Source organism: Barbatula barbatula (assembly GCF_947034865.1).
Source record: "Barbatula barbatula genome assembly, chromosome: 5".
Classification (NCBI taxonomy): domain Eukaryota; kingdom Metazoa; phylum Chordata; class Actinopteri; order Cypriniformes; family Nemacheilidae; genus Barbatula; species Barbatula barbatula.
Genome location: NC_136769.1, coordinates 21,122,276 through 21,145,662, shown reverse-complemented (window position 1 = coordinate 21,145,662; position 23,387 = coordinate 21,122,276). Strand labels below are relative to the sequence as shown.

Below are 23,387 nucleotides of genomic sequence, written 5' to 3'. Positions count from 1 at the left end.
GCGATCTTGCCGACGTCTCATTTCGATATCTCGCGTTGTTCCATGTGACTTGGACAATTACAAGTTACGCCCCCCCTTTCAAGTCCCGCCCCCGCGTGCAATCCGCAGACAGACACTATGGGTACTAGGTTTATTACGCACACCGCCGCTGGATGGAGCACAGCACGAGTTATGACGAAGCATCGACATGTCTGGCATATTTAGATTGTTGAGCGCTTTCATATGGCCAGGTCAAGGGAAATCCTCTCCCACCCTCTTCCTTACGCTTCACAACAGCTGGTCTGTCATCAGTCACGTATGTCTGAATCATAAAGCATCTGTATGTTTACAGTGATGCTAACAGAAACACAATCATTAAATGTTGCGTGAAAGAATCACGCGTATGCTTTAGTTAAGGTGAGTATGCACGTGCTCTACCTTCACCTTAGTAGGACTGGCTTCCGGTCAGGGTGGTATACGCCCTCATGACGTCGTTGTTGTAACAGCGCTGAACTTTTCAAACGGGACTGAAACACGCACTCACGAGACGCTCAACGGGATCCACGGCAATAATACAAAAACCTATTTATTTGATTGTCGCTTAATGCGGCGTTGTTTCATTTGTCGGACTAAATTGGATTTGATCATATACCCACCAGGACCACAAATAATTGATTTACCTACAATTACATTAATGTATTTATTTACAATGACGAAATGGATCTAGATGTCACAGTGGAGTCGGTTTATTCTGAGAGACGGGACTCGAGACACTTGTGACATGCGTTACGCCGACAGGACTTATTTTGGCTGCTTGTGGAGCGCACAGACAGCAACACACTGAAGAAAGAAAAGGTTTTGTTTCGATATACATTCACATGTTGAAATGATCTCAGAGGAGCGCAGCAGTCACATCTCGAAACAAACTGCGGGCTTTCCTGTTGGGTTATTGATCCGCTCACCCAAGAGACGCCTCGCGATGCTGACCCGAAAGAGCAGCAATGGATCTCTACAGTAAGTTCATCATATACGTCACATGGCTTTAAAATATGACATGTTTATTGTAAAGCGTCTGCTAAATGACTAAATGTAAATGTAAAGGCAGGAAAGAAGTATGAAGATTTGGACAAACAATTTGGATAGTTGTTGACGTTCAATATAGCCTAACTTGGTGTCGCCACTGTCAGGTACATTAATGTAAAGTTTTAAACATTTGATAAATACACCTAAATGAATTAAAAACCTAAAATCAAAACATATAACAAAAAATATACAAAAATACGATGAATTCAAACCGCTCGTAATGATGTAACAAATATGTATTCATATTTGGACATATTTATTCGCACGTGTAATACCTAGGTCATTTTTCTTTTTTAAAACAGTTAAAGGGTTTTTTAAATGTTGACAAAGTTGGGCACTTTAATGCAAATGTGAAAAAAAATTCACCCAAGGTTACTGTACTGATAGCACAGATTCACAGCTTGAAAAACTCATGTGAGGTCTTTTCAAAGTTATTAAAGCGTTATTTGTATTTTTCTGTATGTGGTTTTCCATAGTCAAGTTGGTGCCATTTTCAGGATTGTCACTTCCATAACAGTCCATATTCCTATACGTGAAAAAATAGCTATTTTATGTTCTATGAAGAGCCATCCCTTCTTCATTTGTTTTGTATTATATTGCTTCTGATTTTTTACATTTGAATTAACAGAAAATCTACAAAGTATGCAGTCTCTCTAAAACTGTGTCCTTTTTTGTCACATACCCAACGCATGTTTATTTGCCCTTTTTCAAATAGAAACATGTGCATAGACTGATATTTTTACACTGCTTATCAACAAGGGTTTAGTAAAATACAATAAGTTTGGTATATAATGCACTATTATATACTCCGTAACACAAAATGTCACACCCATAACGCCCAGCTGTTAAAGCGTATAAGGTTTTTCATGATATAATAGTAATGTATATTTTCTTATTATCTCTTATATTTGTGTACAAGTTGTTTTATGTAAGAAACAGTACATATGATGATCTCTGACTTTAGCCTATACATGCACTGAAAATACCATTGACACCATTTGGCCAATACTCTTAAAGCTCCGGCATCATTTGTTATTGGTGTGATTTTTTTTAATAATAACTCAATGACGTTTATCGTTCGTCAGTGTGCTAAAATATTAAATAATCAGACAAAGTCAGACTTTCTTTCTGTAGTTCATATTGCCATTTTTGACTTACTGTTCGAGCACAATGTCATAGTTTTATATAAGCAGACAGCTGTGTCGGATCTTCTAGGTCATTATAACCTCTCATATGTCTCTTTCACATCTCTTAGCTCCAACACATCTGATAGCACAGCTCGATCTACGGAGAGCACCGGAGTCAGACAGCCGGCCAAGAGTAAGATACGGCGACACAACAACAGGCTGACCACCGTGTTTAACCGAAGTCCCATTCTGCGAGACGGTCGTCAAGGTCAGGATGGCAGAACGCTAGCAGGGGACGTGCAGGCAGCGGACGACCCTGCTGAGTTATCCGTTCAGAAGTCTCTTCCAGGGATCCTGAAGATATTTGGCAGTGACATTTGTCAAGGGACCAACTACAAGAGTGTGTTGGCCACCATTCACTCCAGTGCCAAGGAGCTGGTCAAAGAAGCTCTGGAGAGGTGACGGACATGCCCTTGGGATTTACTATTTCCATTTCAAGGCTTTCTATTAGATCCTGTTCCCATTTGGCTACATGATAAGACACAGATGGATAGAAACATACAAGCACAGAGTAATATGAGTAAAACGTATTATTTTGTCTCACAGGTACTGCTTGGAAAAGGAAGACTCCAGTTTGTATGTGCTCTGCGACGTGATTGGTCAAACTGGATTGGACAACGAGTGGAAGACTGAGTGCTTTCGGGTTGTCGGCGACCACGAGAAGCCGCTCATGTTGCAGTCGCTATGGAAACCCAAGGAAGGATTCTCCAGGCGTTTCGAGATCCAGAAACGGTCAAGTGTGGAGGCGCAAAGTGCCAAAGACACAGACACCAAGACTGCAGGTATCGTCCGAACGCAAGCTTTCAGATGTTTTCATAACCTGTCCTGTGATTTATGTCAGTTGACAATTTATAAACTATCTGAGGCACTTCATAGCTTATTCCAACAAGAGCTTGTCATTGGGATTGACCTATCCGCTCTCACACTGGGCTTTCCCACTCCTTAAACACTGAAACAGCCGCTTGTTTTTCTGTCTGAGCGTGTTTCCTGCGCTCTGAGGCTGTTGGCTTTGGCGTGGGGTCGGGTCGGGCTTTTCTGCAGAGCTCCCTTGTGAATCGGTGACTGGGGAAGCTCAGCTTCATCGTTGTGTGTTCTGGCAGAACAATGTGGATGAAACGCCCATTTCCACAGCCGATAACGCCCCGAGTGTTGATGGGTGTTAAAGCCTGACCTCTGAGAGCATTTCATAGCACGTAACAACTCCTTTACAATAAAAGCCCCTACCTGGGACTAAACGTACCAAATTATTTGTTTATAAAAGTGTACTTTCAAGTGTAACAGTCACTTGTTTTTCACAGAAGTATATAAAGTATATTTCGGAAAAATGCGCACAAAGGCTAATTGGTATACGCGTTAAATTTAACTAAAATAACTTTATTGAAGTGTGCTTTAGTATATTGTAAGGCATGTATGTACATGTGAATCCTATCCAGCAACATGTTCAACTCGAGTAAAAGAAGGTTGCCAAAAAATACAAGTGGCTCTTTTTAAAGATGTACAGCTATGTTTGGCAAATGACTTCGAAGTTATGACATCATCAGTTCCCAAAAATATGTCTGTTCTGTAACAACCTACATTATCAGCTTCCTGGCAACAATTCAGGATACCCTAGCAACTACCAACCGCCACCAATAAAAAAGCATTCTCATCCCTATCATGTGTTTATCGTCGCTGAATGGAATAAATCCCTGACTCTTTTTTTATTTCAGGCCTCAATGCACAACTCCGAAAACTGCAGAACAACCGATCACGTGTCACCTCTCTGTTTGTTAATGGAACCGATGACGGTGTGGACGCTTTAGCTATCTGGAGGAGCTTGAGTGACATGGACGTCTCTGCTGTAGGAAAGGACACCGGTGTGACCCGTACTGCTCCTCTGCAGGAGGATCCAGAGGCAGAGGCTGATAAAGATGCTCACCGCATGCAGGCAGAAAAAGAAGAGACAGAAAGCAGCGATGACAACACCACACAGTACTCCATCCACCTGCCCTTTGATTTCCCATACTTCCTTCTGCTGCAGGGATTCAACCACAGACAGGTAGGACAGTGGCTTCCCACGATGTTCTCTTATGTGGTGTGTTTGGATTCGGGATTCTAGATTTACACTTTTTAAACAGAAATATACACTACAAAACCCAGTGAAAGTTTTGTTTGGGTTCGTTGCAGCACAAGGTGATCAAACATCCCTGACAGCAGTTTTGGACGGATTATCTAATGCTTACATATGTCAATGGCTAATTTACACTATGTTGTTGACAGTTGCCCTAAAGTCTACCCTTAAACACGCCTTAATCCGGTCAGGGTATCCTGACTGGTGGCCACACATTGTAGAGAGTGTGTGTGTGTGTAGCGAAGCCTCCTGCAGGATTAGCTCCGGTCAGAGTGACATGATTTGGACAGACAGACAGTCATGTGGGACGCAGGTGAACCATATGTGTCTCTAGACATCCTGGAGCTGAGCCCGGCAGTCAGAGATTAACCGTATAGCTGGCCCACATGAACTCTCAGCTTCTTGACTTTAAGAAACCTGTGCGATGAACATTAATGATGACCCCAGAGATCCTATAGGTTAAAATGAACTTTAGATTTAAAATTCTTGGAATTCTGTAGTTTCTCAACAGATCTTGAAAAAACTGACGGTGGTGGTAACGCTAAGCGTTTTCAGCTACCCTGATATTCCTCATCACTGGTGTTGATGAGTATGCTGTGTTAAGTGTGTGTGAATGTGTGTGTGTTGTGTTGTGTTTACACACACCATTAAAGCCTATAACAACCACACAAGTAATTGAACACAAAAGCTAACATATACAGCACCAATTAATTGTTCACGGTAGAACCTGAAATTCACATTTAAAAACATTTAGTCACTTTTGACTTCATGATCGTGAGAAAATATTCAACCCTGCAGCCCTTTTAAAGGGGTCATATGGCACGGCTTAAACGAATATTATTGTTTTAGATGTAATGTGTGTAAACACGATTTAAGGTAAAAAATCGCTGTGTTTTTCCACATACCGTGCATGTTTGTCTCATCGTTGCCCCGCTTCTCTGAACCGTGCTGATATCTTAAAAAAACGTATCGCTCTGAAAAGCGAGGTGTGCTATGATTGGCCAGTTAACCAGTGCGTAGTGATTGGTTGAATACTGCAAGCGGGTGGCCGAAATGTCAGGTTCCAGAGCAATTGTACTGACAGGTACGCCCACCTTACTTTTGGGCGGATTTAGTCAAATCATTCCAGGAGCTGACGTAGATTTGTGGGGGTGTGGTTACACGAGGCGTTACAGGCAGGTCTGGATGAACATTCGCTTTTAGATAGAATGCATCTTTTGTTCCGACACTTGCAATTTTACGTGTCTAATACATGCATGGGCAACTTACACCACACCGAAGATACAGAAAAACACATATTTTCGCGTCGTATGACCCCTTTAAAGATGGACTTGGTAACCTTTGCCTCTCTGTCGCCATCTTTGTTTAACACTTAAAATCGCTTGTTACTTTACAAACTTATATTTAAATACGTTTAGTTCAAGTGACATCAAACTGACATTTCCAATGACAGCTTAACATATAAATAAAAAAAATATATAATGTAAATTCTTATTTACGGAAATAGTGTGTGGTGTCCAGTTGCTTATAGAAATATGTAAATATTGTTGCAAAACTAGGGTGGGCGTTGGCAAATACGCAGAGGTCTGATCCTGAACTTGACAGAATTATTTACAACTACTTATACGATGTTATACCTATGTTTTTAGAATCCAAGTTGTTGCAAATCTGTGTAGTAGGGTATCAGGGTAGAAAGTTTTGTGCAATGTTCATTCATGTACTTGCTCGTCGAGATGTTGAAAGAGTAAGAATATACAGAATTCTATACTCTATTCTAAATATTCTCTATTTCTCTATACTTTTTCTTATCTCAAATTATAAACCTATTGCATTACAAATTTAGCCAAAGTATTAAAGCTGCAATCTGTAACCTTTGCCACTGTATCACCATCTTTGTTTAACAAAAAAATGCAGGTTACCTTAAATACTTTACATAGAATGAAGTCAAACCTGTACCCGGCACCTCATATTATATTTATTAGAAGTTTATCATTGTGAATCACTGTAAAGTAAGGGTTTATTTTATTGGTTTCTCTTTTGCCTAAAAAGTTACAATTTGCAGCAATTTTAATTATGGTAGATGTTATGAACCTGGCAGAATGCTCCACAGATTTGTGTATGAATGATAACGTCCATCATTCACAGCGTTATTCTGTTACGTTCTTCGTGAAAAGCTAAAGAGGTTTTTAAAAGGCTGAATGAGTCCCAAACAGGTGCTCAGGAGATTATGTCAGGGTAAGGGATTTAGAGAAGCTCTATGCCAGTGACTTCTTTAGATCGGTAGAATTGGATCTGTCGATTAACGCTGCCGTCTGTTTAAACACTGGAATGTAAGCGCGCTCACGCTCTTTTACAAATAATTGTTGGGGCGAAAGTTAAATATTTAGTAAAAAACTCTCTGTTGGTTATCAGTTTTCAAATGGCATATTGAACAGTGAAGGGGAATCTACCTTTAAACATGAAAAAAATAGATTTTTAAGCAAATTTTGTGTTGATCCCATTGCAGGACTTTCTGATCTATCTGATGAGCGGGAACATTTGCGTCTTTGGCTCCTCCTCTTGTAGTGATGAGGACACCATGAAGGTGGACATCTTACTTTTCGCCCCTGACATCCAGCCCCAGCACTGCCGCATACAGCGTGTGAACACCGCTGACCAAACCAAGACCTTAACCATGCTCAAACCCCTCCACGGGGCTTTTGTTACACATAACGGTGTCCCCCTCGAAAGCGAGGTTGACTTGTGTCCAGGAGATCTGGTTGGCCTCGGTCAGCACTATCTCTTTATGTTCAAGGACCCCACAGCCTCGGGCGTCTTTCAGACTCCGTCCTGGGTGGCCACACTTTGTCCCCCCGCCACGGTGTCTCCCTGTAAACTGTGCGGGACCTCCGTGAGGAGGACAAGGCCTCGGAAAGCGGCCGCCCGCTGGAGGGATTCGGATGGTAGGGTGCTGTCACTGTCATATCAGCTGCAGCAAGAAGAACAGATACTGGAGAGGATTCTCAGCACAGTGGACGCTGAAGGACAAGAACCTAAACTGACTGCAGCGTTTCTGATGTGCCTTTGCATTCAGCACTCCGCCACTGACTTTGAGTTGGTTCACCTCCGGAAATTACTGCTCCATATTGCCAGTCACATCCAGATCACCATGTGGGTGAGTGGAAGTCTTGTTTTTTGTTCTACTGAAGAAAGAGTCATATACAGTGATCGAATCAATGACAGAATGATTATTTTTGGATTAATTTTCCCTGTAAAGATCTCTCAAACGGTGCAGATTGCAGATTCCTGGCATTGGCACGTTCTTCTGAAATGAATTTCTTTCATTTTTCTCCACAGGAAAGAACAAAAGAACTTGCAGCTCTGCAGGCAGACACGTGAGAGAGTTTTATTTCTTCCCGCACGCATTTGTTTTTCACACGCCCCTGAAATAAGAGCAGAGAAGCTGAACAACAGTAACTAGCTCATTATCACCCACGGTGCCGGTAATGTCTGGTTCACCTTTGTGTTCATTGTGTCGCTCAGTCACGACCCGAGATCAAAACACTTGAACACCTTCTTTATCTGCTGAAGTGAGCAGTAATAAATGTGTCACAGCAGTGTGGAACTGATTTGTTTGAAAGTTGTGTTTAAAGGAGAGTCAGCCCAAGACGCATCCTGGTTTTTGAATTAAAAGAAAATTTGAGACGCAGGATAAATAATTTTATCTCAGATATATCATTTCTGAAAAATGTATTGTTGCAGTGGCACCGGTGATGTTTCGGCAGAGTTGAACATGGATGATCTGATCTCAGGTCTGCACCCGCTGGTACTGTGGATGTCCAACTCAATTGAGCTGCTGCACTTCATCCAGCATGAGGTTCCTCTGCTCCTTACATGGCGACAACAGCAGAAACCGGCACAAGACAAAGGTACAGCTTAGTTTTCCTTAAAGATAAAGACCGCTGGTTGGTGAATAGATCAATGCTTTGATGTCGGTTGTAAGCGTGTTGTTAAGTTTCATGTCGTCTTCATCGGCTCAGAATGGTTTGATTCCGAGATTCAGTCCACACGGACAGCCAGCGAGGAGGCCATGACGGTTCTAGAGGAAGTCATCATGTTCAGCTTCCAGCAGTGCGTCTACTATCTCACCAAAGTAAGTGTGAAGTATATTAAAGGCAGAATGCATGATGTCTTAAGGTGTTAACTTTAGCCTGCTAGCACTGAAATCATGATCCCACCCTCCATACGAAATAACCTTCCAAAGCCACGCCTCCTCCAAAACAACAATACATTCTTATAGAAGCATGTACATTCCTGACCAACATACCTTTTCCTCCCGGTGATGTCTCCTTCGCATAAAAGCTGCATCAATGTTAATTCGAGTTTTACCTCTTTCATGGTCCTAACTGCTTTTTCAAATAATGTCTTTCGTTTTTTTAATTTACTAGTTGAGGGTTCCTCCGGTAAGTCAGGTTTTTCTCTGTTTTCTCTATATTGAAACAGCGGACGTGAGCACGCTGATGACATATGATGTCTGCGTGAACTGGGTGCACAGTGGGATGCAAATTACATTGGATGAATATGTGAATATGTATGTCGTTGAAATTGTTGTTTTGTTGAAACATTGTTGGCCAAGTGCGTTAATGTCAAGCTATATGTTAAATTCCACCAGATTTTGAGTCCTATTATAAGCAGTTTTTCCCAGCAGTTTCCTTCATAGCTTTAAAAATATGTGAAACAGGACATAGCCATGTAAACACCATTCTGTGGTCACAGTACAGTCATAACAAGCTATAGGGGGGCTTAAAGATTACCCATTGCTCTTGGTGGGCGAAGATACCTTGTCTTCTTCTGTAGAATCAAAACAAAAACATAAGTCGTGTATTTTCTCAAGGCTGGAACCAACAGCCTATCCATGGAATAGTGTCAACGACAACATTTATTTTATTGCTGCACTTGCCTGGACGTGTGCTTCTTAAAGCAAAAATTCACCCAAAAAGCGAAAAGACCATCTTAATGTTTTTCTTTGTATACTGTTGTTTCTGTGGAACACAAATGCAGAAAAGTAATGATAGTTCTAAGCGGACGAAAATGTGTGCGAAAACAATGTGTTTTAAAGACATAATAGCTTTTTTAAAGGCCAAATTTAAGATGTTAATCAATGAAAACATCTCCGTTCACATATTCAGTCTGGCTTGTTGGGGTCAGAATGGAGAAGCTGAAGACTTGGAATATACCAAAGTCATATAGCACAGAAGATTTTATTGTGTTTATTTCTTGAAAGTCAACGTATGAAAGAAGGTGTGTTACGTAATAAACGTTTGTATTTTGGGGTGCACTACACACTCCAATTGTGACATTGGTTCATTTAAACCAGCAGTTAGGTTCCTATATTTTAACCAACCTTGGATTAAAACAACCCATCATGTTTTAGGATGTGCCTCTTTGGGATGCTTTGGAAACAACGGATTTTATTTTTCTATGACATTAGGGGTCATGTTGGTTCAGTGGTGCACAAAATCCAGGTAATGTAGTCTGACAAGAAATTGGATTATGTAATGGGTATGTTGCAGATTAACTTTGCAGATCAAGAGGTTGCGTCCTTCACGGTTCAGTCCCATCAGGAGTTTCACAGTGGATTGAACAGGAAGTGCAGAGTTTCACATCTGCTGTCCGCTGTTGAGATGATGGGGGATGCACATTTCCTCTGCAGGAAAGACATCTCCAGAAAAGCGTCCGGCGAAAGCAAGTTTTATGTTGAGTACCGGTAGATGTAGTTACTATCTAAATCTAATTAAAACGTGAGAATGTCAGATAATGATGGAAGTGAAAAGTAATGAATCATTAAATCAGTTGCCTGTAGTCTTAAAGCAGACAGATATTAGTAGTCCATCGCTGTCATGTGATGGGGAATGTGTGGTCATTATTGTGAATAGTAAGATACAGCGTGCTGTGATTTCATTGCATTGAACAAAAGGAGAAGAATGTGTCAGTCACTGAGTCATGGGGCTGGAGCTCGTGTCTCTGCTTAGTTACTGAATGACTTCACAAGCATCCCGAAATATATCTCAGGTGTGTCCTCATACACTAGCAGTGTGAGTGTTTTGGTCATGATCTGAAATGGTAATTGTTGGCACAAAATATCATATCAAAATCATATTGTTACATTAGTCAGTTAAAATGTTGTCATAGAATATTTACCCTCATGTTGTTCAAGATCTATATGACTCGTTCTTCTATGAAACACAAAAGAAGATATTTTGAGAAATGCCTCGGTGGATTTGCGTCCGTAAAATGAAAGTCAACTGAGTTCAATGTTGTTTGGTTATTCTTCAAAATATGATTTATGTCCTATAGGTTTGAGTTGACATGGGGTACGTTAGTAATGAAATAAGTTTATTCTGGCATGTTTCTTTTTCCATACGCATCCTTTCCTGGTTTTCTTGTCTCCCTGGTGCATTTTGTTCTTCTTTTGATATTTTTCTCAGTGTTATGGTTGAGTGTTTTGTTGTTTTCAGCGGTGATAAAACCGGCTCCCGCAGGGTTCTCTGTCTTGTCTGACTTTCCAACTGGAAGGATTATCTGTGTGCTTCTTCTTTGTTGACAAAACGCCTTTATCTGGTGCTGAGGGGGAGGTCTTGCTTTGCTCAATGGGAAAAGTGAGTGTTGTGAGGAATCTGCTGGTTTGGTCTTATCTGAATGATTCCCAAGACTCTCACTGGTACGGTAACAATGGATAATCAGGAAGTAGACATTCTCCAGAGCCCAGCCACATATCACCCTGCTGAGGGGAAGTCAGCCTGTGCGGCACTTCCTGTTGGCTCAGACGCCACATTCTGCGCACAGCACTGCTTTTAGACATGTTCTGTATGCATTGAATGCACAAATCCCTATCCAACTCTTTGCCTAAAGTTAAACCTATCCAACTATATATGTATCATCGATTTGCCTGCATTTGGACTACTGGTTGGATGCTAACTGAGTTTCTTTGCACAATGACAATCAAGTTGAATGTAACCTTAAAGGAATCGTTTCCTCTCTGTTAGAGTATGTACGCTGAATTGCCCGAGTTGTTGGAAAGTAATCCTTTCTCTGAGAGCGGTCAGCTGCGCATGCCTGCGGGACTCAGTCACGTCCTGGATGTTCTGAAGGCGGCTCTGCATCTGCTCAACACTTTCCAGGTGCACAGCGAGATCACATCTCAGCTGCTGGCTTACCTGTTCTTCTTCACCAATGCCTCGCTCTTCAACGCGCTCATGGAGAGAGGTGAGCATCTCCTTACACGCTGTTCTTCTGTATGAATCAAAACACTATTCGTTGTTAATTGTCAATTTTAGGCTTAATTTGACATATTGTTAAATAAAAGCGTGTTTTTTAATGTATGTATTTGTTGTTTCACTGTAAAAACGATTTGTTGTTTCCACTTACAAAATTAAGTAACCTGGCTGCCTTAAGTTTATTCAACTTAAAAAACAATGTATTAGATGAATTTGATGCTAACTTGTTATGTTTACTAATTCAGTTGAATTGACTCCAAATTATAAGGCAGACAGGTAACTTAATTTTTTAAGTTGAATCAACAAATAATTTTAACAGTGTTGTAATTGTGGGTTGTGTGACGCTGGAATACTTATGTTACAGGTCACACATATTTTATTAAAGAAAAATCATTGTCAGAAATAATAATAATGATATAAATAATCATTTTATTATGTCCTAATGTGATAATAAATTGTGATACGAATGTGTGTGAAGGGTCTGGAGGGGGATTTTACCAGTGGTCTAGAGGTGTGCAGATTAGGGCTAACCTGGATTTACTGATGGACTGGATTCAGAGCATTGGACTTGGAAATCTGGCAGCAGACTTCTTCCAGAAGCTTTCCTCAGCCGTCAACCTCCTCGCCACTCCCAAAGAAACACTACTGCAGGTCAGAAACTATTATAACTACATTAGACAGCTGCAGAAAAATTAAGAGACAGTTTGAAATGTTCAGTTAGTCAGCATTTCTAGATGTATTGTGGTCATTCCAGTCCAGTGTATGTTGAACATGACAAAGTCCTCCAACATTCACACAAATGATGAATTATAGGGTCATAATTTAGGGTCATTATTCAGCTCAACCAATAAATTTCACCTTGGAATGTAGGTACACGGATGTAGACAGAGCAACGGAGGCTGTAAATACACTGGAAATCTCATCCTGATCCTGTTAACTTCCTCTAAAAGTCATTGATACTGAAACATGTTTTCTTATGTCCAACAATAAACACTAAGCTTATCAAGACCATAAAGTAAAGGCACAATAACAGAACGCAATACAAAGTTTACAGCATGCCACCCAAACACTTCCTGTACCGGGGGGTTTACAGGTCTTGTGAAGTGACCTGTGAAGTGATTACCCAGAGACTTCAGGTTGGGCCGGTAGTCGTGTCTCTTGGTCTAGTCAGTAAATAAACATTGACCTTTATGAGGCTTATAACCTGTTAGAGTATCACACACGGGCGTGAGGGCCGGATTACATTTGTATGAACCCACCTTCTTAAGACGTCAGCCAAGTTTACATTTAAACACGCTCCAAGGAAACATACACGTGTCACTCTCACATGAGCGCACTGTGTGTTTGTTCTGCATTTCAGAGTCAGCCATAAACACCATGGCTCCGTGCCAATACATAGTGGGCTGCAGTTGTGTTGTCCTACGCTATATTACCGCCAACCCCAAAAAAGAGCAAAAAAAGAGAAGACACTGTGTTTGTTTTTCTAGTTACATGACAATCATTACAGTTTAATACGCAATTTATTCATAATTATGCATAATTCTACACTTTTACTTTAATTATGAAGTTATAGCACTGGAAAGAAATAAGTAGTATTTTAACACATCACATACACAAAATTAAGTAAAAATATATGCAGGATTTTACTTGGCACAGATACAGATCTTAGTTTAAATGTAGAATAAACGCAACAAGAATGTTTAAAATGAATGAAGATACAGAGATGATTCTGACTCGGGCTATGGAAGTGCTTTGCTTCATTTCCCCGCGTGTCATTTAAATATTAGCTTAAATATAAAATTGTGACAGATCAATGTTACCTCGCGGCTTCAGTGGGACTCTTTCAGTCACTGGCAGGACGCGCTCCTCGCTGCTGGCACGCTGCTAACACTGGTGATGACGTGGTTTCAAAAAATGCACCAAATTGTATGAAAGTATCGCAAGTTTAAAATCAAAACTAGAAAAACAATACAGTTAAACGTGAAAGCTACCAAGTGGGTATAGGGTGGATATACGCCAATATTGATCTTAAGAAGTCGTTATACGCAAACAGCGTTGTGGAAAATGTAAGCATATGTAGTCGGTCCCACTCGCCCCGCTCTCCGCGGGCTGAGACGGGCGCTCTAACGAGGAGGCTAAAGACCGCAGTCTATATATATTTAGCTATACCTTCCAAAACGGAATTGCAACCGATTTGGTAGACATAAAAAAAGAATTGTACTGTAATCTAACGTTTCCTAAATATATGTAGAAATATGACTGTTGTATTGCCTAAAAGTGAATATGAACTTGTTTTCTTTGCAGAATCTAGGTCTGTAAAAATACAGAGCAACTTTTCTGTTGCTTCATCTGTTTTTTTGTCTTGACCTGTTTTTTCAGTTTTCAATTTCTGCAAATAAATGCAAATAGCAACAAGATTTATTTTTACATTTTGAGATAAATATTTGTAGTAGTTGACAGAATGAAACAGAAATGATCATTTTACCTAAATCTAGTTTATCACGCATACTCATAAAATGAGCTGTAAAATTTGCAGTGTTTTGCATCTTTTAGTGACCTTTACAGGACAGGCCTAGTGTATCTGTTCTGTCTTCACATAGAGTAGCACTTCCTGTCCAGGCACATCAGATTGTTTGTGATTTTCAACATCATCTATGTAATTATGTCAATTTCGCTCTATATTTTCAAACAATAAACTCTTAAAAAAGGTGCTTCAAAAGGTTCTCCGATGCCATAAACAAACGTTTTGGTTCTGTTTCACAAAAGTTTCTTTGTGGCGAAATAAGGTTATTAAAAAAGTAAGACAAACAGATGGTTCTCTAAAGATCCTTTGACTAAATGGTTCTCTGTGGAACCAAAATTGGTTCTTCTACGACATCGCTGTGAAGAACCTTACATGCACCTTTATTTTTAAGAGTGTAGTTGCACAGTTGCTTGGTGACAAGTTGTTAAGGTTCCACCCAAGGCATGAAGTCACAGTTTGTGGTTTTGTAAAACAATTTCTGCAGTTTTCCGCTTTAACGTGTCTATTTTAAGACGGCGGTTGTGACTGCTTTTCCAGTCGTCCAGAGCAACAAAAAATTCTGAAATGCAATCTTGTAGATAGCAATGAAATGGAAAGCAAATAAAATCTGTTATCAAACATTCAGAAGATGCAGAAAAGATTTTGAATATGCTCCAAAACCATTGTTTAGTTTTTATCAAATACACTCTCCTAAAATGTACATGAGCAACCTCCTAGCAAACAAAATATGTACATAAAGACAACATATGTACGACATACTGTACATGACCTATAGCACATAAGACTGGGCCTGTTTGAATCCTGGTAGAAAACAGAAAGCTCGTCTCCGATCAGCAAAACAAGCATCTTGTTCCAGGTCCAGCTACAGGACACTTGGGAAAAACAAACCTTTGGCGCGTTCCACTGGATAAGATTAGTAACTCATAAACATGCACCCCATACACATGAGAGACTGTGTTTTGACATCATTAGCCTAAAGACAGTTATTGCTAAAGGCCTTGTTTGGATGGTATAAAACTCAGTAAGAAGGGGGTCCTCTTGGAGTTTGTGACTTCAATAGAAAAGTACATGGCACCGTACTTTCCATGTTCCATGGATGTGTCTGTGTAAATACAGCGTGTTCAGGGATGTTTGACTGTGTACACAAACATCCATGTGTGGGTTGTTAAACTCGTTCCTTACAGATCGGTTCATGTGTTTGTAGACATCGTGGTCGTCCCTGAGAGTTGAGTTTGTTCATCTGAATCCCGCCCAGCTACATCATATGTTGAGAGAATACAACGCGGGCCGTGTGTGTCCTGCGTGCTGGAGTCCATCTGCGGAGGACACCACAGCTGCCTTCCAAACCTGTGAGCACACACACGCGAGCAGTAATATGTCATTTCACAAAGCAGACCTGAACAGAATGTGACCTGGGTGTTTTTGACTGTTTTTGTGTCTTAGCTGAGATCTTGGAGAGCTTTGACAGTCATCCTCCACTAATGCTGCCCAGCAGCGGCTTTCATCTGGAGCTGGGGAGTCCCATCACAGATCCAGGGCTGTTTACTCCTCTCCATCATCTGCAGGACTTCATCCGGTCACTGTCAGACAACCAGACACAGTCTGATTCTGAACCCACACAGGTGAAACCTCCCTCACGCCTTTTACTCCACAAAGTTATTATAGGGTTTGATTTTGGTTTTATTTCCTTTTTATTCATATTTTAAATTACCTTTCATTTTTAGATTGTTCATGGTTATGTAAATTTCATTTAGTGTTTAGGAACTTTGTTATATAGCAACATAGAAAATCCAAAAGCCTATAAGATTAATTAGTTTTAGTTTTGTTTATTATTATGACTTTAGTGCTTTAAACTTATTTCAGTTTAGGCAACATTAAAAAAAATTGTTAGTTACATTTTTTCCACAATATTTATTAGGCCAATATTTAATTTGATTTTAATAAACAAAAACGCTTTCAACGTTTTAATTTTCTCAATATGAACTCAAACATTTCTCATCACGTTTACCCAAATCTAGATGATTTGACCTCTACAAACAAACATTTGACACTTTCATACCCTTCACGGATTTTAACAATTGTCTCATTTGTTTCTGTTGTTGTTTCTCCCAAGCAACATTTGAGACTAATTTGATACAGATCTTATGAAAGAGCACCCTCTGAGCAATAACATTTGTCTTCTGGGTACCCCTAAGATGACCAATATATTAGTGAAACAAGATACGTGAAAATGTAGGGCGGTACTTTTTATTCATGAGGAATTGATAAGATTGTGAAAAATACGTACATACATCATTTGATGTCATTTAGGACTCCTGCAGTGATCTGTCTGAAGTGATGCTGTCTGTCACACCCAACTGCCACAGTCCACACACAGACTCTCAACCAATCATCAGCCAGGATTCAGAACCAAAGGATCAACGGCATGTGTCCACGACACCTCCTCAGCTCCGGGACTCTCACGCCAACCTGAGTTCATGTGAGGCCGTCCTCACCCAGAAACTCAAGTGTCTGCAGCTTCACAACAGTCTGCCAGGAAACACAGACCTGTGTTATCACAAGAGCCTGGCCCTCGACCCGTCCTGTCTGCTCACACCCCCCAACACCCCCCAGAGTCTCGACCAGGCCGAACTTGAAGCCAGTTTGATGGAGCAGACGGCACGCCAAAACAGGAAAGGTAACCATGTCTTGATATGAAAAACCTGTCCTTTCCCACCACCTACATAGTTAAATCGGGATTCAAGGGTGTATACGCATTTTATTCAGCATTTTCAGTCCTTCTGCTTTGCTTGAAGGATGTGATCGATTTGCAGCATTGTTTGCCGAACATGTTTGATGTCACAGTTTCTGAGCAGTGCTGTGAGAAATGTCTCACTCTATGGGCCGTTCCCTGACTTCAAAGGGCAGGGTTTATTGTTTTTGGAGGAATATGGGGTGGAGATGTAGATGTGAGGGATGTGTTTGTGTGCTCTGGCTGTAATGATGGAAGAACCTGTGAGCGTGAGGAGAGAAGAACCATTAGCTCCAAACACCAGGAGATCAAGCCTCCTCTTCCCACATGACATTACACTGAAATGTTTCACGTACAGCGTTATCAACACGATCTGCATTTACATGGATCTGTGAAAACGAATAAAAACGCTTTATTATGAGTGCCAGGTCAGGTGATGGCGCTGTTACGCTATAATGAAACATTCACTGCGCACATACCCTGTTTTGAAATAAAATCGCTTTTAATACACTTTGTCGGTGTGTATTTTTGTTTATGTCTCCGTTTGTTGAAGTGGTGCAGTGAATCTACTTTTTACTGGAGAAACGATGTAGCATGGATGCCGCCATCTTTGTTTGGGGAATACTCTCACATGCCTATAGATAGACCGAACGCGCAACACATGCATATGACGCCATCAGAGTTTACACGGAAACGATAATGCCGTCGTTTGCAAAAACGACCCGTTTTCAAATGTTTGCGTTTTCAGCCCTCAAAACATCCAAATCGCATAAAAGGTTATTAGTTGAAAACGATCTTGTGTTAACCGCCTCTGAGTAATGGACACGTGAGGTCACTTATAACTGGATGTTGAAAACATGATTTTGATTTGCAGCTCAGCTGGGCATTACGTCAGCAACACAAAAGTTGTGGGTTTGATTCACAGGAAAACACGCATATTGATCAAATGTGTGGCTCAAACGCAATGTTAGTCCCTTTGGATAATGCATTTTTGTAACAGCCTTTCTTCTTTTAGAGTCAGGATTATCAGTTTTATTATGAATTAAACTGAAAGATTGTCTCAACTAAAATGTAGTAAACTGCAGTGGAATTAAGTGACACCCTTTATTTCTAAAGACTTGTAGACTTTAAGTACATAAACGTGCAGGGGAACATTCTGAAAGGATCTTATTCCCACTAGTTTCTTGTGACCTTTTTCTTAAAGAGCTTTTACTGGTTTGGGTTTTCTCAATCAAAGGGACTTTACTTCGACCGCACCGGTTTTGGCCGCTGATGCGTCATGCTTTTTTTGGAAGTGACACAAATCCTATAATCTCGTTGAAGTATTAAAGAAAGCTTGTGATGTCAGGAGAAGAAAGAGCCGTGGATGAAACATCATGGGAATTTACAGTCGGCTTGCTGGCTGGAATCTTAATCGCGGCGGTCATTGTTCGGGACGCTGCTATGTGGACGTGGGGGGGGGGGGGTGGGGGTTGTTTGAGGCAAATGTTTCCTCTGCTGATGTGATGGACAGAATTATTCTCAAGCCTTGTGTTTTTCAATCAGCTCCGAGCAGAAGGTCTTAATAAGAGAATTTGATACGAAACTATAATCCAAATAAAGGAAATGTGTGGCAGTCTTTGAGATTTAGTCTTTTTGTTTTCTCAATAGAGAGCACAGATCAAAGAACGGAGGAAGATGACGATGAGAGGGATGAAGTGTTCACAGTCGAGCTGATGAAAGGACCTCACGGTCTTGGGTTGGCGCTGGTTGATGGAATGGTAAGAATTTTATCTATGTTTATTCATCAGCGTTTGGTCTTTTAACTTTCTGTATTACGTCTCTGCGAAATGTTACATTTTCCAAAATATATTTTCCACAGTGTACTGAGTACTCCATGTGTTCAGAAGATTCAAAAGTCTTGTAATCTCATAAAAGCAGTATTTTTACATTCTGTTCTGTTTGCAAAACCCGAGATATCTACGTTTGACTATAATGACATCAAGTTGCATATATTTTGCAGTGATAAGGTAATCCCAGAAGTAGGGATGTAACAATATTATCAATATCATGTTATCGCAATATCAAAACTGTCTCAATAATATTGTGATCACATGACTGTATGAAACGATAGGTGTTACAGGCTTATGTTAGAAAAAGAATAGATGTTATCTTTGTCAAGGTCCATCTGGTGCAGTTATTTTATTTTATAAAAAGGAATTTTAAGGTCATTTGACCCATCTCATACTAAAACTCATCCCGACCCGAATTTAAAGAACAACAGGTATGTGCTTATTATAAGCCTTCAAATATAGCTACTGTAAAGAGGGTCGCACACCAGACACAATGCACCGCAGCGCATCCCGTCCAGAATAGTCATTTTGACAAATGACATGTATTTATTTTTGTGGCGCAGTTTTTATTTGTAAACATTAGTTAACTACATGATTAGCATTACTAAAAATACGTGCCCAATTAAAATCAGAGGACGAAGAAAAGACGATGTTTAATGCACATTTCCAAATCATCATTTGTCATTTTAATATTGCAATAAACATTGCACCGTGGTCTTTATACCGAGGTTTTATTGTACAGTGAGATTTTTATATTGCAACATCCCTGCCCAGAATGCGTCGCAGTGAACTAAATGCAAATATACAGAAAAGTCACTTTCACACAATTTTTGTGTTCTGTTTGTGTCACTCCCCGACCAACAGAGCGGTGTCTAGCGACAGACATTAGAGGCTGCAGCCTTTAGCCTTTAGAACGCCCGTCTCCCATCCGGACCGATCCCGGTTAGAGTCCCGCGCAGAGCGGGGCGAGTAGGACCATTTGCCTTTTTTATGAACATGTTTACACAAACTAACATACACGGTGGTTGTAATTATTGTGCTTGCTGCACTTGCAGACAATGAAACAACTCACTAGAATTTTAATCCAATTTCCCAATAAGATCCCAATAATGTTGGAAAATTATACCCATTATGACACATCGAGACACATTGTACAACCCTATGTGCACTGTAACAAAACTTGATGGAGAACTTGTAATACATTGACTTGATCTGAAATCAGCTGTCAATGTCCTGTCGCCTCTGTGAGCTATTAAGCTGTTTTTAGTGACCTGATCGTGACACCAGGTTTTGTTCTTGGATTCGGGATCTGAACACATTCCGTGTGCCATGTGTTGTTCATTGTCTTGTTTTGATTCTCTGCTATGGAATTATTTTCAGCTTGTTGCATTATGGGCCATGCAATACTTCAGATTTTGGCTGATAGCAACAAAAATTATATAGCGGCATAATGTCCCTGTTTGCTATCCTTCGATAGCGCTGAGGTTCTCTTTATTCCCTTCTTGAGAGAGTTTGGCCTTGTAAATGACTGATCTAGATGCTCGCCATGAGAAACATGTGTGGGGGGTATGTTTTACGAGAAGCTGCGCTGTTGGAGATAAATGAGCTTGAATTGGCCACACTTACAAAGCCAAAGTGTCCAACGGCTGAACATAAGACGACCCCCTGCGTTCCCCAGAGCTGCTGAATTGTCTTTGTAAAGGTGGAGCTGATGATTACAGTAAAATGTAATAAGAACCTGATGACTGTGTGCTTGAGCATCTGAAGACCATTATACATCTCCTTCCCTGTTCTGACTCAGATGTGAAACAAATGCTTAAATTCCACGCGTCTTACACATTTACTTTTCATTTTCTGTGCAGGTGCGTCATTGGCCAGTCATTCCTAATCTTTTTGTTTTCTTTTGTCGTGTCTTTTCTGAGCAGAAAACTCCATTGAGAATGAGTGGCATCTATGTGAAGTCAGTAGTGCCAGATTCACCGGCTGCCCTTAACCAGAGACTGAGAGTGGGCAACCGCATCCTCGCTGTGAATGGCATCAGCCTGGTGGGCATGGACTATCACAGGTGACCATACTTGCCGTTTAAATGTTTTTTGGATTTTTATATTTACAATGTATTGTTTTGTAATTGTTTTAAAGGCGCAGTTTGTAACTTTTTTGCAGTAAAATATCTATTAAAAACCACTAGGCCAGTGTTTTATATTTGGTTCAGTTGAGTCCTTAAATCTCAAATGTTTCCAACTATCGTAAATCGTGAGAAAATGTTTACATTTAAACCAGTGACAAGGGCCCGTATCTGGCAGTCGCCTGTGGGGCGTCATGTCCGCATTACCAAAGACACTAGATGGAAAGCCTGCAACCTTCAGCCGAATGCAGGAAAGCAGACTAGAGGCTGTTTTATGATTGGCTGATGTGCCTCACATGATTCCTCTACGCCGTTACGTTTTCTCTAGACCTTGCATCTCCCTAATAACACGGTCTCTGGCTTTACCCTCGGTTTTCGTTTTACTTCCGTAGAAACCATGATAACACAGTCTCGTAGACAAATGTGAAGTATTAGTTTGTAAAATCTATCAAGCAACTATCTTGTTTTGCGCAGTTGTTTTGGAGCACAACTTTAATTTAATATTTAATATTAATTTGAATGTTTTATATGTTATATAACGCCTTTTATAGATGCCTTCTGCTAAATGATCATACAATGTTTAGAAACTTGTAGGTAAACTCCCAAGACGTAGCACACATTACATTAGGATGAATGTCAAGTAATGTTTAAGTCATATTTCACCCAGAGATCACAATGTTTGTTTACATCAGAAGTCTGAGGTTCTTGTTTCTAAAATTGGGGTCTGTCTTTTCCTCCCAGCGGAAGAGAACTCATCCGGACGTCGGGCGATTTGCTCCGTCTACTGGTGGCGGAAAATGAATCCAGGAGCAGTGCCAGGACCTGCATCACCAGATGTTGAGAAACAAACACACGTCTCGATGTTCATCCGCACCTTTGAGCTCAGGACTTTATCATTGGGCTGATCTTTCCTTACAGATTCATGCATTCATTTCCTCAAGTACTGGAAGGAGTGGAGCATGATGCTTGCAACGCCATAGGGTCATGGGTTCAATTTCCATGAATACGTGAACTGATATAATGTATACCTTGAATGCAATGCAAGGCGCTTTAGATGAAAGCATCTGCCAAATATATGCATGTACATGTTTTTGCTGAAACCAAAGAAAAACGGATCCAGAATGGATCCATTAATTATTGTTATACTGTTTGTGTTGTTGTTTTTGTTGCTGATGTTGGCAATTTCTCCGTCTGCCACCTTTAAACAGAACTTCAGGATGAGTACCAGCATCTAAAAGAATCGCTTCTAGATACCTCTTTAGTACGTAATTCTTTCAACGCTGTCTTTTTCTTATGTGAAATGATTTAGCAGACATTTGAAAGCATTTGTTTACCAGTGTTTTATTTTCATGTAGTGTCTGTTATTTCAGTGTTTGTGGTTCTGGTTTGGTGGGAAATAGTTGTGGTCCAGACTGAGTTATTTCAGCATCCATACAGCTCACACTGAGAGAGTTAAACTTACATTTTACAACTTTGTATGTCTATTTTTTTACATTCAAATTCTAGTGTAAATAGTATTAGTGAAGTACATTAGTCTTTTTGGACATGATCATATTTAGTATTTTACCAACCTGTCACATTCTCTGCTACCCATAAGTTACTTTTCATGAGTTAAATTGAACTTTGTACCTGATGTCAATCATAAAGTGATATACGTAATCACTTTCCGTGCCAGAGAACAGTGTTATATAGTGTCATCAGTGTTACAGATAGTGTTAAACAAAGCATTTGATTTGTCATATTTACATGTGTACATTTATAAGTGACATCACTCATCATAATATTTATAACATACCATATGGAATGGCTTTCTTTCACCTGTTCTTGTATTTCCCATTTAGACACGAAGTTGGGACTCTTTTTTTTAAAGCCAATAATTCAACAACTTTTTTGTTATCCTATACTTTGGCACAAAAACATTAAAAAAGTCCATTCCTCTCGAGAAAGGCAGGATATACATAAATACAACATGTTTAAGAAGTCATATAAAAATGTCTATACGCCACACCAGTGAGTGCAAGTTCAATATGTTTCATATGTTCTCCTGGAATAAAAAGAGAAATGTATACATTTGTCAGCGTTTAGGAAAACACTCAAATATACAGTACAGGACGTCAAAGCTAACAAACATGGAGTTTTGATTCATTGGTCTGTGTAACTGTGGTTGCCGCCTGGCTCTGGGTCCACTGGTCTACAGGGAGTTTACAAATGAAATCTAAATAAAGTAACGGCACGCTCCTGGGTACACGAGGAGCCCAGCTGCTGTGAGGAATAGGACAGGCTTGTAAAGAAACGTGGACGGAGTCCAAGGGTGTGTTTCTGCGAATGCTGCGCTGGGCCACCACAACACTTACCATTTATAGAGCATTTATTGAGTGAGGTTTCCACAGTTAGACACACCCGAGCTTTCGCTGACATGCTTTTAACATGCCACTTACACGTGTAGGGCTCTCTTTAACATATTTGTTTAGAGATGGTGCCGAGTAGGGTGTAGTTTCAATGACCCACCTTAGTAGACTCTTCAATAGAGGTGCAAGTAAAGCATTATGTGAAGTAAAAT

At 40.3% G+C, this 23,387-nt stretch overlaps 1 protein-coding gene across 1 annotated transcript; it reads left to right on the top strand.

Moving 5' to 3' along the window:
* The first annotated feature begins 464 nt into the window (after positions 1-464).
* Positions 465-22,949, top strand: radil2a (Ras association and DIL domains 2a). The gene is made up of 16 exons (XM_079455539.1): positions 465-993; positions 2,318-2,647; positions 2,796-3,031; positions 3,959-4,287; positions 6,866-7,513; positions 7,696-7,733; positions 8,101-8,267; positions 8,379-8,491; positions 11,385-11,604; positions 12,094-12,266; positions 15,344-15,488; positions 15,583-15,761; positions 16,450-16,816; positions 18,521-18,630; positions 20,628-20,767; positions 21,569-22,949. Exons 1-16 carry the CDS (start codon positions 866-868, stop codon positions 21,666-21,668), a joined length of 3,423 nt encoding a protein of 1,140 aa, XP_079311665.1. The 5' UTR covers positions 465-865; the 3' UTR covers positions 21,669-22,949.
* Positions 22,950-23,387: the final 438 nt, after the last annotated feature.